Below are 16,816 nucleotides of genomic sequence, written 5' to 3' on the forward strand. Positions count from 1 at the left end.
GAATTCTAATAGCATGTAAAAATAATTGTCGCATAAAGTTGATAGGGAAAAAAAAATTGCTTTTTTAAATAAATATAAAAATAAATTAAAGTGTAATTCAAAGAAATAGAATGATCATCATTTCTAATAATATTGATAATCTTAATGACTCAAGTTTTCAAGAAACGCAGCAGAATGTGTCATATTCCGCAAATCCCCTGATAACACGTAATCAATATCGTTAACTTTAATAATTATATCAGTAACTTCGCATAATATCAAGGAGAATATCTGCAACGAAAATAGTAATGCTAAGAAATCGGAGCATCGAGGGGGAAAGTGTCGCTATTTCATCATTGTCAATGTTCTTTGTAAGGTACCAACATGCCTACACGCGTGCATCCCACGCGGTGATAGAATAAAAATTTCGTAACAAGACCTCCGTGTTAATCCATTAATAACGGCGACAATTATACGAGGCCGCCCCCATCACGCCCGGAAAATATCCGGAATATCCTGATCGTGCGCGCGACAAACGACGTCGACGATGACGCAACATTGCGATACACGTGGAAATGACTTCGATCCGAGATGCCCTTCCCGAAGCCCTTCTAGCTTCTTGCCCACGATTACATACATTGCTCCCACGTAGAGTGTCGCTTAAAGAATTCCGCCTGGCTTAACCATCTCCGATTTTTCGAGCCTTCTACATAAAAACGAAAAAAAAAACTGTTTTTTTTTCAATGTAAAATAGAAAATCGATTGTACGATTAATGACACATTCTGCTATTCTAACGTTAATATTTCGGTATTTTCTCCGAGCTGAAATTTATATAGTAGCTTTTTCGTGAGAGAGAAACCGCAACCGACCGTCGGAGCTTTAATCATGTTGACGAAGCTGTAGCGATAAACTGCGAAGTATTAGCTTTTAACATCTATCGTCTGTAGGATCGCACATATTTTTTTCTCGTTTATTATTATTATATATTATTTATGGATACACTTATATCTAATCTCGAGATTACTTTTAAGATATCATATAAAAAATATAGATCAGAAGAAGATGATGGTGACATTACGATTAAAAAATCGAACTGTCAACATCTTAATATATTATCCCATAAATTTCAATCGAGCAAAATTTTTTATCTGTTCGCTTTAAAAATACTTTTCTAAATTTCAAAATTTTATTTTTTAACCTAAAGATTGAACTGTCAAAAAATAAAATTACTTATCATTAAGTTTTCTTTCGTGTTTACCTATCTTCGAAATATTTTTCTACAAATTCCGTGTAATAAATATCATTTTCTTAGGATCTAACGACTTTTGTGGACAAGGACTGGAGCAGAGATAAGCGAGCGGTCGAAATTTCGTGGCAACCGGCACGTCTCGTCGATCTTGAAGCTACCATCGATTCGATACGTGATTTCGTTCATGCCGGGCATGAGATCGGGCACATATCAAAGCTGTCGTGCTCGAGATCCACGCACAAGGCGTCCTTCATCGACCTTACTACCTACCCACCGTGCGTCGCGTCGCGTCGCGTCGTCGCCCGCGCGTATACGCGTTCACTTTCACGTTCGGCTGCGCGGGCGCACGTGCGTGAGCCGATTCACTTGACTGGCAATCCCATCTCACGCTACATGAGCTACTCTTGCGTCAAAAATTTCCGGCGATTATACGAAATATCAGTAGCTAAGAGCGCTTGATTCACTCATCTGACATTTGAATCATCATTGATTAAATTTTATATAAATCACTTCTTCTCCTTGAAATAAATTAGTAAAAATCGTAAAATTTATATCTTCTTCTAATTTCATGTGTTTCTAATTTTACAAGGATTCATAAATGCAAATTGAAAAGATTTAAAAGTATGATGTCATTGACTTTAAATGTCAAAACGAGAGAAATGCGAGAGTACATGTAGACGATTCCTGCAACTTGCGTTCGCAGATCAGATTCCGAATTTCTTTAATTTATTAAATAAATTAATTATTTAATAAATAAATAAATTATTTATTTAATTATTTAATTATGGGTCTCCATAAATTAATTTATTAATAAAGTAAGTTTTTAAAAATGTGTAAATATATATATACAGATTATCTGCCAAATCTAAATTCCCAGAGAAGCAAACCAGGTCTCCGCACAAAAGCGAGATCTCACGCGTCCTTCGACGATGCTTTTCGCACGCCACAACTGCACGCATCAATGCGATACCATTCACTTTCACATGGTTGCCCGCGAGTGCGTAGGTATGCAGGTGGTAGATATGCCATCCGTCGCGCATACCTACGCATAAACAAACGTCGACGAGAAGTAAAACGGAATCTATTCGTTACGCTGCTTGCCGGTTAATTGCCGCCCGTGCTGTTATTGTTGCGCGTTTATCATCTTAATTAACACATTCTTTTCTGCGCTCCCATGTAACAGTTTATCATCGAGGTTCGTTAAATCGTGCGTTTATATCCGGCGTGTTAAGCTAATATGAATGCGCTGTATTTAATGAATATGAAATAAATAAAAAAATTATAAACTTTGGAAATTTTAGATTTTTACGATTGATAAAGATATTTTCGAGAGAAAATATTGCGTACAGAAAAAATAATTTTTTTACATTAAAATTTCTAAATTAAAGAGCACAGAGAGATATAAATCTTTTTTTCAATTTCCATTGTTCCGTAACAAAATAATATATAATAAAAAAATGATTTTCTCTCTCTCTCTATCTCTCTTACTTAAAAAATAATATAAATAAAATTATTACTAAATTCAATCTACTCAAAAGCCTAGAAAGAAAAGAGATATTAATTTTATTTTTCCCGATTACATTATACTTGACGAAGCTGACCTTATCCAGGAAATGATGGACCGTGGTGTACGTGTAATGTTGGGCAGCGCAGATGGCCGCCAGCGTCGCAACACGTGAATAATAACGAGAAGGTTTGTGCATGCACGCACGTCGACGTGACGATCGTGCGTGCCGCGAGCGCGTGCGTCGCCGACGACAGTCTCCTTATCGGGGATATGTACCGTTATCTCGTATACGTGCGAGCTGCATAAGGTCCGATCGATACGTCGCCAGAGGCGCGTACTTGCAAGTGACGATGCATGTGCACGTGCACGTGCACGTGCACGTGTAAAAAGACGCATTTGTCGTATTACTCGCAATTAAATGCTTCAAAATGTCTCGCGACTATCTTGTTAAACGCTCATAATAAACTCCACGTTCAAATGTGACCCAAAAATTGATAGAAGAATATTAAGTTTATCGTATGTAGTACTTTTTTTTTTAATTTTTATTTTTGATATCTTTGCTAATTAAAATTCGAAATAAAGGTTTTCTTGGAATCCATTCGGAATTTACTGAACAATAAAATTCCTATCTTCGGAGATTTAGTTCTCCGAAAATCTCTATAATAGTAGCTTAGTTTAGTCTCCATCGGGATATCTTGTGTATATATTTAGCAGGCAGACTAAACTACAACGCGAAGGCAGCGCGATTGATGATCTGCTCGATATGTAACGCTTTATCTCCCCAATGATGCAAGAAGATGCAGCTGATGATTTATAAGTCGCACTTCGCGACGGGGTTCCACGGACCTCGTTGACCCTCGACAACGACGACGACAACACTGTAGAGCTTTCGCTCCGTCATGCATTTTACAATCAGTAAGACAACGCATCTCCCCATCCCCGATGTTTAATTGGCGGTTGACAGCTGGAACAGATGCGCCAATGCACTCGGTAATCTTCTCGTTGTCATTGATGTCTCTCTCTCTCTCTCTCTCTCTCTCTCTCTCTCTCTCTCTCTCTCGCGCGCTCTCGTTCCTGAGTCTTTCCGAGTAAAATAGAACGATCGACTTAAGTTATTCTCGGCTCGACCGTCGAAGGTCGTCGCCTTGAAATGGCCCCTATATCTCAAATTAACATTATTCACAAAATTATGCCTACAGGCATCGGCGATCCATTTCGACAGCTCCAACCTTTGTCGGCTGTCAAAGTCAAGTGAAACGACATTATATCATATACAATTATATCATATACGTTATTTATCACGATATAAAGGATTCTCATAAAAAAGTGATATAAAAATATTTTTGGTGTGTATGTGTGTTTATTCAATCTTTATTCATAGTTCGAGTTCGATTTAAATTTTATGCGAATTAACGACAATTTGATTCATTTATAGATCAGGCGACGCAATAACCGACACACCTGTTGCTAATCGGTAATCGATACTGCGCGTGTGTCGTATTATCGAGTAATAATCTTTCATTCTGACTGTTATTGTATTTCAGAGAGATAGATCATGATTCAATCCAATATTTTATTCTAATAATGCTAATTCAAAATGTTATAGTACAAATTAAAACGAAACGAGAAAAATTATGCACTTTTTTAAATCATTGCAATTGCAATGAAAAAATTATTGTAAATTCTAATTAATCTCATTTACTCATTTACTCATTTACTATAAATAAAAATATTGGAAATTTCTCTGATGCAAAACCTATTAGATAAAAAATAGAGAAATAAAATTTTATTCACACATACACACAATTGTGTCTGTGAATTATATTATATCATCCTTTTTTTTAAAAAAATCCACTTTTCTTATTAAAGAGAAATCTATCCTTTCCTTAGCTTCCTTGACAAGAGCTTTCATTGCGCGTACGGTATCTTTCGAATTATCACGCGTATTCTATGGTTGCAAAATCGCGGATCTATTATGTCCATCAGGCCAGTGCAAGCTGGCGAACGAGTATTTCGAGAACCGAGAAAAGGGCAATTATTCGCTACATCGGGCATCGATTAACGCGGCGCGTGTTCCCGCATGTGTCGAGCATTAATTCTTTTGCGTTACGCAAGCCTCGCATGCCGAAAGTCCTCGCGAAATCGCCTACTTACTGCCGTGCCGGCGACGCAAGCGCGCGATGAGTCGCAAAAGGTCAAGGATATACAGGTGACACACTAGTATAGTACACACCTCATTTATAATCCAAATATTGAAAAATGTTTCTTGAAAAATCGCTGGATGAAATCTCTCATACTTTCGAAATATAAAAAGAAATATACGATTGCAAAGGTAGAAATCATACTTTTCAGCGCGAGTTCAATAACGCTTTGATAAAAATTGCAAAAAAGTAATAGAATTGAGAAAAGGTAGAATTTTACTGATACACCTGTATATACAACTTATGCATCCTGTACATGAGAGGACAGATAAGGAGTTCTATTGGATGAAGAGAAAAAAAGGAAACGAACGCAGCCGTTCTCTCTTGCCCGGCATGTATCATTCTGCGCTCGGTATACACGAGTATATATACCGGGTCGTCGCGTAAAAATACTAACCTACATCCCGCTGAGCGCGTGTCATGCAACGTGACTTCTGGCTCAGCCGAGCCGTTTCGTGCCGGTGATCGTGCGTTCCCCGTGAATCGTTGAAAAACGTCAAGGGCGATATTATAGATATGTTATTTATAATAGCATATATATATTAAACTCTACATTATATATATAAATCAATTATTATGTAAATGTATATATTATAATAACCAATCTCTATTGGTCTTCCCGAGAAGAGATGATATATAATCTAGATTAATTTTATCAAATATTAAATAAATATTTTTTGGGTATATATATATAAAAGAGATTATAAATATCTCTATGCTACAAAAATTATATATATAAAAGAGATTCGTAAATCTACGTCAAAAAATTTTACAAACTTTTTCTAACTCGTTTTTTAATAGCATCTAAGATATAATTCTGGCATTAGAGTGTGAATTCGAAATGGATCGTTTTAGCAATTCCACGGAAAATACACAGACTGGCGCAATATATTTCATAATTCTAGAAATAGTACGGCCAACACATGATTAAATCCGACAGCGCTGTCCCCAATTTTGTAATCTCGCCGAAATGAGTCTTGATTTCGTCATTTTGCCAAAAAATCGAAAGGCGGACGCCTTAATTAAAATTATATCTACCGTTTACATTTTATTAAAAAAAAATTAAATCTTTCATATAATCTCTTCTATTTCGTCATTCAATCTCGAAATATGATTTGTTTACAGAAACGGCAAAATAAGCGGCCCGATAAGTTTCTTGTAGTTTCTATATCTTGTCAAAAACTGACAACAGACCTCGAGTGTCTGAATAATGAATGATCGCGGCAAACGAAGAATAATCTTGGAGATGAAAGATGGCGATTCAGAGATCTTTTTCGCAATGAATCATCTGCCTCCCGGTAATAAGATCGCTGTATTATTTTCCACGACCACTCGCACGTATATTCATCGCTCGTGCAGCGCACAAATACACATGCAAGCGAGTACACCTTGCAACGAGGACGGCGAGAAGCGCCCAAGGTGACTCTCACTTTTTCCCGAACGACACTGAACCTCTCTTTAGTGATAGGATTATCGACCTCCAACGGCAACATGAGAGATTGTGAATTAATAATTAAAAAAAAAAAATAGAAAATATATATCACAAGACAGGAAAAGCCGATGCAGAATCAATATTTTCTGTATTATAAAGTTATTGAAAAATATAATGACTATCATATATAATCCTCGTAAGAATACTTAAAACTGATTATTAAATTTATCGCTGAAAATATCGCAGCATATATAATAATATGTGTTTATTACTTTTTCTCTTAATGAAAAGTAGAAATTTAAACGATCAAGAATAACAGCCGTTTTAATTTATGTCCATTAATATTTTACAAGTGATTATGAATTAAAGCTTCATAAATTGAAGGAAAAATATAACACAAAAAGCTGAAAAATTATTGAATTGCTTCGAATTCACCTTTAATGTAATGAAGGATAAATCACATTCGTTTAATTATCACGCTTATAATATTCCCTTCGAGCGTCTTTGTATGCCTCTGACTTGTGTCAGGAGTACCAAACGCGACAATCAAGGCATGATAGGACGGTTGATGTGTTCTCATTTCGTATACCGTGCTAATACTTTGTCTCGTCTTATCGCGATATGACTTTATCGTCGAAATTTTCCATTGTACGTGAGATATCCTAGGGGGCCTCTCCGAATCATCGACTCGTGGCGAGTCGTGTCTTGTCGAAAGATGCGTACATGTACGGATTTTTCAGTTCGCGTTCTTTTTTTCCGCAACGTAAACAGGAAATCGATTCGTCGCTGATTAACCTCGACGTGCTAAAAAAGTCAATCTACCCGCGAATTTATATCTCATGGCGCGCGAGAGAGGGAAGTGCAGCCCATGGCCGCAATAATAAATAGCCGATGACAAGCGGCCGACAGACGGGATATGTATAAATATCGCGGCCGTCAGAATTATTGGTGCTATCGAATTCCATTGATGTCATCGCCGGACTTCTATTTCGGAAAGAAGCCTCACGCTATTAGCTCGCGGTGTACGTACACTCTGGACCCCTTGTATATGCAAAAAAAATCTATCGTCTCGATACTTTATATGAAAAAATCCGCGCGCTCCGTTGATTCGCACACGTTCGTACTTATATTTAATTCGAAGTCCCGTATGTTACGCTGATAAGAGCCGATGATGATAACGCAGAATACTTCGTTAATTTACAGATAATAATTCGCCAGATATAGATAATGTTTGCACGAGACATACTTCTCTCGATTGTAAATGAGATGCGGTTTATAAAATATTTCGAAGAGCAAATGCTTGGAGTGATGTAAAAGATATTCATTTTCAAGCAATTCTGCGTAATAAAAATATTATCTTTGAATTATACAGATGGATGGCTATTTAAAGATTAATTTTATTGATTGATACGACACATTCTCTTGAACGCTTTAATTCATCTTTAAAAGATATAAAACAATTTTCAAAAATTAACAAAATAATTTTAGCGAGATTTACTATTAATTAATTTATTGATTGTATTTTTTAAATTTTACTATTTCTATTATTTTAATACATATATCAATTTGCTCATTGTAAAATATTGAATTGTTGCAACTGTTTTGATTGATCCAATTATACAAGAGCGAATGTTATAAACACGGCATTTTTAATTCTAAAAGGATAGCGCCCGTTATACACTGCCAAGATATACGACTGCGTCAGACGCGAAACACAATACTGTTACAAGAAGGGAAATTTACATTCTAAGCAAAAAGCTGGCGCGCAATTGTGCCGCTTGCCATAACACGTCGGTAATTATCGCAATTTGCAGCACTCGAACGGAAAATGAGTTTAGAATAGGCATCCATAACCGAGGCACTGTAAGAGATTTACCTTCGTCGCGCACGTGGAGTCACACGAACAAACATGTGCACGCACACACGCGCGCCCGCGCGTCTCTAATTATGCATGCTTCTTGAATATGCATAATTGAAACGCACGCTGCAACATCGTGCGCGAAACGTTGCGTTATTATATCCCCTCGAGCAAGTGTCATTAATTTATTTCGATTCATTCTTCCGACGGTTTGTTTACCGGCTTATCGAGTCATCAGGATTCTCAATAGGCACAAGACGCGAAAGCAAAAAAAAATAAAATAATAAAATAAAAAATACATAAGCATTTCGTTATCCTCTCTTAACATTTCACAATTCGACCCTGTCGAATTTTACGAGTCAGGCTAACTATAAAAAGCACATTATTTTTCTCCAAAATCGTCTTCATATTTTTACGAAGAATATCAAAGGAATACTCATTATGTTTGTTAAAATGATGACTCTTGACAAACTACTATGTTATTAAAAACGCATTAATTATGTAATACTCAATTCAGGGACATATAATGAATTATTGTATCATTATACTTATAAGCCTTATATAATTTTTCTTCAAAGATATCGAAAATGTCTCAACGCAATTTCGCGTGTTTGCGCGAAAATCGCCGACGTCGAGGAAATGTAATATATTCCTATCGACAGCATCGCGACGTGCATAGATAACGCTGCCGAAATATCCAACATCCGGCCGGTCTTTTAATCGCACCGCGATCCCGTTCTCAGGTCGCAGTTGCTTTCCATGACGCAGGCACTCGTCCCGATTGCGTCACTAGCCATAGTCTTGGTGTCGCGACGCGGTATTGCTCGATCGCGATGCAGCCGATATCGAGATCGCGATCAGACGAGAAAAATAATATATTGAAGAAATGCCGTGTGTCAAAATAAATAATAATAATAATAAATTCCACAGTTTGTCACAATTAATTCTCAAAGTAAAATCCTATTAAAAATAAAGAAAATCAAATATACTTTTTCCAAGCTTAATTAAAAATTTTTTTATCCCTCTTTCTTTTTTTTATTCTTTGTACAACTTTTTTAATTGTCATAAATTACAAATTGCCAAAATTATTAATATAAGTCTTCGTAATAAATGACGTTCTATTTTTAATGTGATCTCTAACAGCTATGCACAGTATGTATTCGCAACACCTTGTATTCCCACAAGTATACACTAACTCATGCAGGTGATCAGACGTACATTCTCATACCAATGCTTGCCTTACCTGTATATGTACACGAGGGACGCGTGAATAAATCCCTACAGATCGATTGGCAGTGTCAATGGCCGGCACGTAACGCCAAGATGCAAAAAATAGCGTTTTATAGAACTGCTGATAGAGAACGATTGACTTACCTCGGTCGACATAGAGAGAGTGTTCCAGCCACCATAGATATGCGAGAAAAAATTATTCCCTTAAATTACTTCTACGTTATAAATGACCAGGATAAAGAAAAATTATATAAAAAATATTTGTGCATAATCTCGATAAAATAAATTATATTACCGTGTAAAGTAAATAAAAAAATACAGGGTGGCCCCCAACGTTCCAGCCAGACTTTGAGATCTTATAGAAAATTTAATTCTGAACAAAAAATTTTCTATAAACATGGGTCGAAAAATGCTTCCTTAAGAAGTTATCGCTCAAAAACCTCTGAAATCGTGATTATTTTACACATTTTTCCAAATATCATGGAAAATGTGCGTCTTTTAACAAAAAGTACCGAAACAAAAGTTGTAGAAAATTAAATTATCTTTCAAATGAGATCAAAATGATTGTTGTACGTTCCATAGATTTTGATATAACCAGTTTCAAACGTACAAAAAGTGCTTTTGTTACTTAAAATACGATAAAAATAAAAAATAAAAATCTTTTTCTTTTATGAAAATAAAATAAATTTTTTTAAACTAATCTAACGCATCTAACAATAAGTAACAAAAGCACTTTTTGTACGTTTGAAACTGGTTATATCAAAATTTATGGAACGTACAACAATCATTTTGATCTCATTTGAAAGATAATGTAATTTTCTACAACTTTTGTTTCGGTACTTTTTGTTAAAAGACGCACATTTTCCATGATATTTGGAAAAATGTGTAAAATAATCACGATTTCAAAGGTTTTTGAGCGATAACTTCTTAAGAAAGCATTTTTCGACCCATGTTTATAGGAAATCTTTTGTTCAGAATTAAATTTCCTATAAGATCTCAAAGTCTGGTTGGAACGTTCGGGGCCACTCTGTATACTTAAATAGCGATTATCACGATAGTGATAATTTTTATTCATTGTTATTTTCGATAAGAGCTATTGTGATTTTAAACTGGAACGAGACACGTTTCAGTATCGAACGACACAATTATTAATGGGACGATTTCTCGTCTCTCCTCTCGATGACACGCGTACATCGACCGAGTTTATAATGTATACGTTTAATCGACAAACCGCTGATACAATTCTGTATCTTATCTCGTACGTGGCCATGAATTTTTCGGTAGTCAAGGGAATACAAATAAAGCGTGTATCTATACAAGTCTAATTATCAAAAGAACATATAAAAATAAAGGAGGAGAAAATAATCGCGCAGAAGAGAGAGAGAGAGAGAGAGGGAATATATGTCCAAGCACTTATGTACTTACGATAACGAGGATACATACTGTAGCTTTCCGTATACCATGCTATCTGCTGCTTCGCTGACAAGATCTCGATATTATAGATCTCAAAACTTTTCCCGATATCAATGAATGAAGCCGACTAATACCTTCATTTATCTAAAAATCCTCTTAATCTTAATCTAAGAAATCCGTTATGATCAAAACGGCGATGATGTAATACAATAGAAGAGTTCCTTGTTATTATAAAACAACCATCGCGTTCTACCGGAAGCCAACATAATATATCTTTTCTCTGCGCGCGTTTAAATTTTAAAATTATATTCATGAAAGAGAATTGTGTGTTGTAAAGAATTTATTCTAAATGTCGAACGACATTTGATGCCTCTCGATAAAATTTGCAGGAAACTAGACTTTTTTTGTGTACTTACATGCGTGTGAATCGACACGCAAATAAAGAAGCTTAGATGAACGGAGCTGCGAAATGTGAAAGACTAGAAGTACCGGGTATTTCAATGTTCGCGACATTATGCAACGGGCATACGTATGAATGCGCATTAAGCACGATATACATAAGTATTTTTTACGTAATAATCGGATCGAATGTATCAAGAGCAGCCGAAAGGGCGTCTCGATCTTTAATCCTTTAAAGCCACTTGAATCTTCGGTTATTATTAATCTCTAACTCGTAATCTCTAAGGTCCTGCGCACAATAGAGAAAATATTAGGAATAGGAATAAAATATTAAATATCAGGAGGAGCAATTTGGAATTATTTTACTTCAAACAAGGAAACGGAATGGATTAATTATTATTTCTAATTTCTATTTTTTTATTTCATTATGCGTTAATCCATTCCGTTCCCTTGTTTGAGCTCTGGAAAAAAAAAAAAAAAAAACGAAACTAATTAACGGGTTCGCGAACTACAGAAACGAGAAAATTCCGGGGATTATCCTTTATAAACCCATTCATTTATTTATTTATTATTATGTCGCCGGCTCGATGCAAAAAACGCGACCCGACACGCTTGACAATTGTTTTTGTTCATTCCGTCATTGCGTCACATCGTGCTCGTATTGACTTCTTTGCATTTCTAGAAAAGAGGCTTCGTCTTAATGGCTTCGCGAAATCGTCGTCCATCATGCTCGTTCATTTACGCGGATAACAATGCGTGAATTTTTTCACGAAGTGAAATAAAGATATTTCGCGATGCAATGGAAAAATAGAGCCGCCTCTATCCTGGACGCATGTGCACGCGACACTGGTATGGTACAAGATGTAAATGACTCGCACCTCATACTCCCTTGTTGATTTCTATACACGTGACGAATGACGCTAGCGATCTCGGCAAAACACGTTCTGACCCATGACACAGTCGTTTATGCAAAAACATACGTTCACAGAGAGAAACACGTGTATCTCCTCTGCCTCCTCTCCCCTTCCCTCGTTATGTTCGTCCTCGTAAATAACATACATACACAAATGCAATGTTTTTAAATAGCAGTAAAGTATTGAAATGAGCAAACTATATCTCGCGTATTTTACGCATTAATAAGTAATTAATATTAATACGTATTAATACGTAATTAATATTAATACGCGTATTAATGTTATTAAAATTTATTTCGCTCGCACAGATACATTCGCATTTGTGTTTACGATCGCTCTCTGTATTTATGTTTATATTTATGTTTTATTTTTCTTCTTCAAATTATGTATGTATTTTAATTTTAATTTTTACTAATTTTTATTTTTATTTTTACTAATCTAATTAAAACTCAAACAAGTGTGGAGTTGGATTTACGTGAATTATTATATTCTATCTCGCAATAACTATCCTTATTAATCAAATCGAACCTAATGCGAAAGCTTTAAAGAGAATCTCAATAATATATATATCCTATTATAATTATTTGCATCAATGTCATTTAAAGCGGGCGTCTTTTACGCTACGTAAAAAGTAAATTTGCTGTCTATATCTCTCGTGGATACAATCTCAGAAACTTTATATCTAGAAAAAGAATAGATAATATAAAGTCAGGTTTACCTAATTCTAACTGTAGATGCGACCGATCCTTAGTTTTTAAATTCGATCGCTTTATAAATATACACGGCACGCATGCAACATACACATACATACACACGCACTTACCTCTCGTATTTCACCTGCATCGAATGCGCGGAGTTCTCCTCCCAGTAATTCTGTGTCTCCATCATCTTGCCGCATAGAACGACGGTAGGTACCGCTGGAACCAGACGATGATCACTTCCGCCCCTCCTGCTCGTTCCTCGTTGCACTAAATGTTCGTTAACGCGATGTTATTGTGTCCTCCGTCAAAGAATCGCACGCGCGCGAGCGCGCGCGTCACGTGACAGCTGGACGGGCGTGTACGCGAGAAGAGCTGGCGATTTCTTCAGCTCGATCGTTCCTCCGGCAAGGAAAAGAGAAAAAAAAAAAAGAAAAAGTTCGTATCGAGCCCGCCTGGCGATCGTTGGTACCGGAACTGGACCGATCGATCGGTGTCGCGATGACGAAACGAACACGCGTAGGACGAACGAATCAAACGTATCTTACGCACGCACGCACACACGACACGGCACGGATGATACGACGCGAGATTAGGTTAGTTTCACGTCTACGGGCTCACTGACACATTCGCGGCGACGAGAGGTGGCCGGCGACGAACGACAGCGGGGAATTCGTCCACGACACTCCGCGGCGAGTCCGGTCTCGCGGGCGCGCGATATCCCGTGCTGGCGCCCTCTTTCTCCCGCCTCCCACCTTCTCCCGCGCGCTCTCTTTCTCTCTCGCTCTCTCTCTCTCTCTCTCTCTCCCTTCTTCGCGCGCTGCAGCACGAGACGGCGCGTGCACGAGCCGCACGGCCGTTCACTGATTAGCGCCTCGTTTTCCGATCGCACCTCGCGATCGGATCCAAGATTCCCTTCGAGCTATATCCGTCTTTCCTTCGCAACTTTGATATATCGTTTCTCGGAATTATATCTCGGCTCGATTCGTATTTTCCGCGCCTTTTTCACCTCGCCGTTTTTTTCTCCTCTCCCGATAACTGATTCAAGGTTGCTTCCCTTCAATTTTTCCTCGGTATTTGCAGTGTAATTTATTTATATACTCGCCGCCACTTCTCGCTCACTTCTTCGATTCTCACGCTTTCTTTTTCGGTTCTCAAGTCACTTGGGGATATGCGATCGGGATGGACGGTGATATTCGGTGCAGCCGAACGTGGCCGACGATGCTCCTCGACTGGTGACGCTGATAAGGCCGTTGACTCACTTTCACGACCGCGAAATTTCATCAGGGTCGTCCCGCAATTCGACGTCCGTGTATCGAATTTGCTCGTATCTCGAGATATTTCCAGAGTAATAATCCCCGCCGAGCGAAAGAGATAAGAGCGATAAATTCGGCAGAAGCAGCGATACTCACGATCGATCGTTGGTATTTAGATCCGTACTTCTGCGAGACGAATCGTTCCGATAATTCGCCAACAAGCACACGCAACGCGTCGTCGTCTCGGCAGGTTACGCGTAATCGCGCGCGCACGGTCCTGTGTCCTGTCCGATGTTACAGTGATTCCTGAGTCGCGTACAGTGATCAGCCGCCGCGTTGGTGGGGGTAAATCCGGAGCCGCCTCAGGTGCGGCCGCGACGATCGCGGCTCCGAGGTGCAACTAGAGATCCTGGAGAATATGAACGTATCATGTGACACGAGATCTCAACTGTCAAAATTTCAATCATCTTTTCCACTCTTTGACATATAGTCATATATACAGAGTGTCTCAGATCTATCGCACCTGTTAATAGCAGATTCTTGAGATCATTTAGAGATGATTTTTCCTCAGCAAAAATGTCGAGTCATTATTTTTTCCAATTTTTTTCCATTATATATCTTTGTAACTAAGCCTTAAATTAAAATTCTCTCTCTCTCTCTCTCTCTCTCTCTCTATTAAAGTAAACTCTATCTGAAATTAACTAAAGAATGTAATTTTAACTCTATAAAGTTTAGTTTGCAAAAAAGTCTTCTTTTTTAATCGCTCGGGTTTGCAAATATGTGACACTGATTTCTCCACACATCGAGCTTTCTCTAAATATGGAAAAGAAAGTACCCGCGATTAACGATCGATATTGGGAAAGCATCGAATTTTAGCATCGACGAAATTTTTACTCTTCGACACGCGGATTTATATTAACACAAAATTTGATTAAAAATTAAAATTAAAAGTTAAATTATTTTTCCTTTAGTTTCATCGGCAAATTTTTACGGAATCGGCTAATCGCGATTTTTTTTTTTTCAGCGAAATTAATATTTGGCAGATTAACTTTGAAACGGGATGAATACTCATAGAAATTCTAGAACGGAAAAATATACAAGCCACAAACCTGGATCACAAGATTGGAACGTGCGTCGACGTGAATCCGCGATGACGGCGCGTTCGTGGGGTCGCGATAAGACCGTTCTTGATACATCACGTGTTGATAAACGTACGCGGAACGATATGACAAGGCATCTGAAAACAGTTTTAGCGATGCACACGCGTATACAACCGGCAAAACGGAAACAAACACGGCTTGAGAAATGCTGCATCGCATCGTTCTCACGATATGTAGTCTCCCGTTGAGAGAAACAAATATATATATATAAATTTCGACGGAAAATAGTTTCACACAGTTTTTATTATGATTAACACTGGAATGAATTTTCCATATTCTTTTGCAAAATTACAAAAAAAAAAAAATCTTTTAAACGATAACACGAATTTATTTGGCGCGAATACGAAAGATTACGCGTCGATATCAATTATCATTAATTGATCGATGAATTGTGAAAATGTGAAAGACGAGCACAATTTAATCGCAAAGATAAAAACATATTAATACTGCTAATATCTTTAGATTTAGCAATTTAGCGATTTTTTCTAATCTAACATAAGTGATTTAAGATAAGTCAAAGTAAAATATATATGAGTAGTAATGATAAAATGACATAATTACAATTGATAGCAATGTTTCTCTTTCGAATTATTAATCAAAATTTAAAATATTCCATTCTCATAAAATTTCACGTTAAAGTAGAATCAAATATTTTTTTTTCGCGTAGAGTTGGTTTCATAAAATACAACTTTTCTCTTTGAATACATTCTCAATGATTATAATACCGGAATACGTGTATCTCATCATAATATCGCGTTTGTTATTAAGTACACGCGCAAAACTCGAAAATCGCATTGAACTTATCTTTCAAGTATATCTACGAAAAGAGAGAGAACACGGCAGGTGTGCTTCTATCAAGATTAATGATTGTTCACAAGTTTTACTCTACCTGGATCATTTATAAAAAGATTTTTATCACGCTAATAAATAAAAAAGAGATATTAGCCTTTCGACATGCAAATATTCATATACTAGATTATATATAATTTCGCATTTGATATTAATAATATTGTCCGTAGAATGTCTATGAATTTTCCGTTATCGTGCATGATATTGAATTTTCATTTAATTCTTTAATTGCTCAAACAGTTTGCGATTATTGAAAATTTAATGAATCGAGATTCTTTCTTCAAACAAAACGTCTAATATTTAAAAAAAAAATATATATATATATATATTTTCAATATATATTTTTTTGAAGAAGCTAAATAAAAAATCAGTATATTAAAAAATACAACACAATTAGTAGATTCATAATTAAAAAATAAAAAAATATTAATTGTGTGTAATATCAATGAAGCATGATCAGCGACTCTATTTTGACAAGATACTGAAATAAGTTCGTAGAAAGCAAATTACACACTTGACACTCGACAGGTATAAATAACGAATACACATTATGTCAGTTCCAAGTATAATGTCTAAGTAGCTTTCAAATCGTATCCGCCGAGTGTCGTCGCCACGTAACACTAACCGATGATGTAAATGCAACGTAAGGTGCAGCTCCGTGCAAAAAAAA

General features: G+C 36.7%; 1 protein-coding gene across 1 annotated transcript in view; it reads right to left on the reverse strand.

The window, feature by feature from the left end:
- The window catches only part of LOC115233751 (hairy/enhancer-of-split related with YRPW motif protein 2), a 36,978-nt gene extending 21,599 nt beyond the window's left edge, over window positions 1-15,379 (reverse strand). Inside the window, exons 1-2 of the mRNA XM_029804311.1 lie at window positions 15,247-15,379; window positions 13,007-14,546 (exon numbers count right to left, since the gene is read on the reverse strand). Coding sequence (XP_029660171.1) covers window positions 13,007-13,071 — 65 coding nt within the window. The 5' untranslated portion in view covers window positions 13,072-14,546; window positions 15,247-15,379. The remainder of the gene's footprint in view (window positions 1-13,006; window positions 14,547-15,246) is intronic.
- Between the last annotated feature and the right edge of the window lie 1,437 nt (window positions 15,380-16,816).

The sequence above is a fragment of the Formica exsecta genome, unplaced genomic scaffold, assembly GCF_003651465.1.
Source record: "Formica exsecta isolate Colony F162 unplaced genomic scaffold, ASM365146v1 scaffold188, whole genome shotgun sequence".
In the NCBI taxonomy this organism is placed as follows: domain Eukaryota; kingdom Metazoa; phylum Arthropoda; class Insecta; order Hymenoptera; family Formicidae; genus Formica; species Formica exsecta.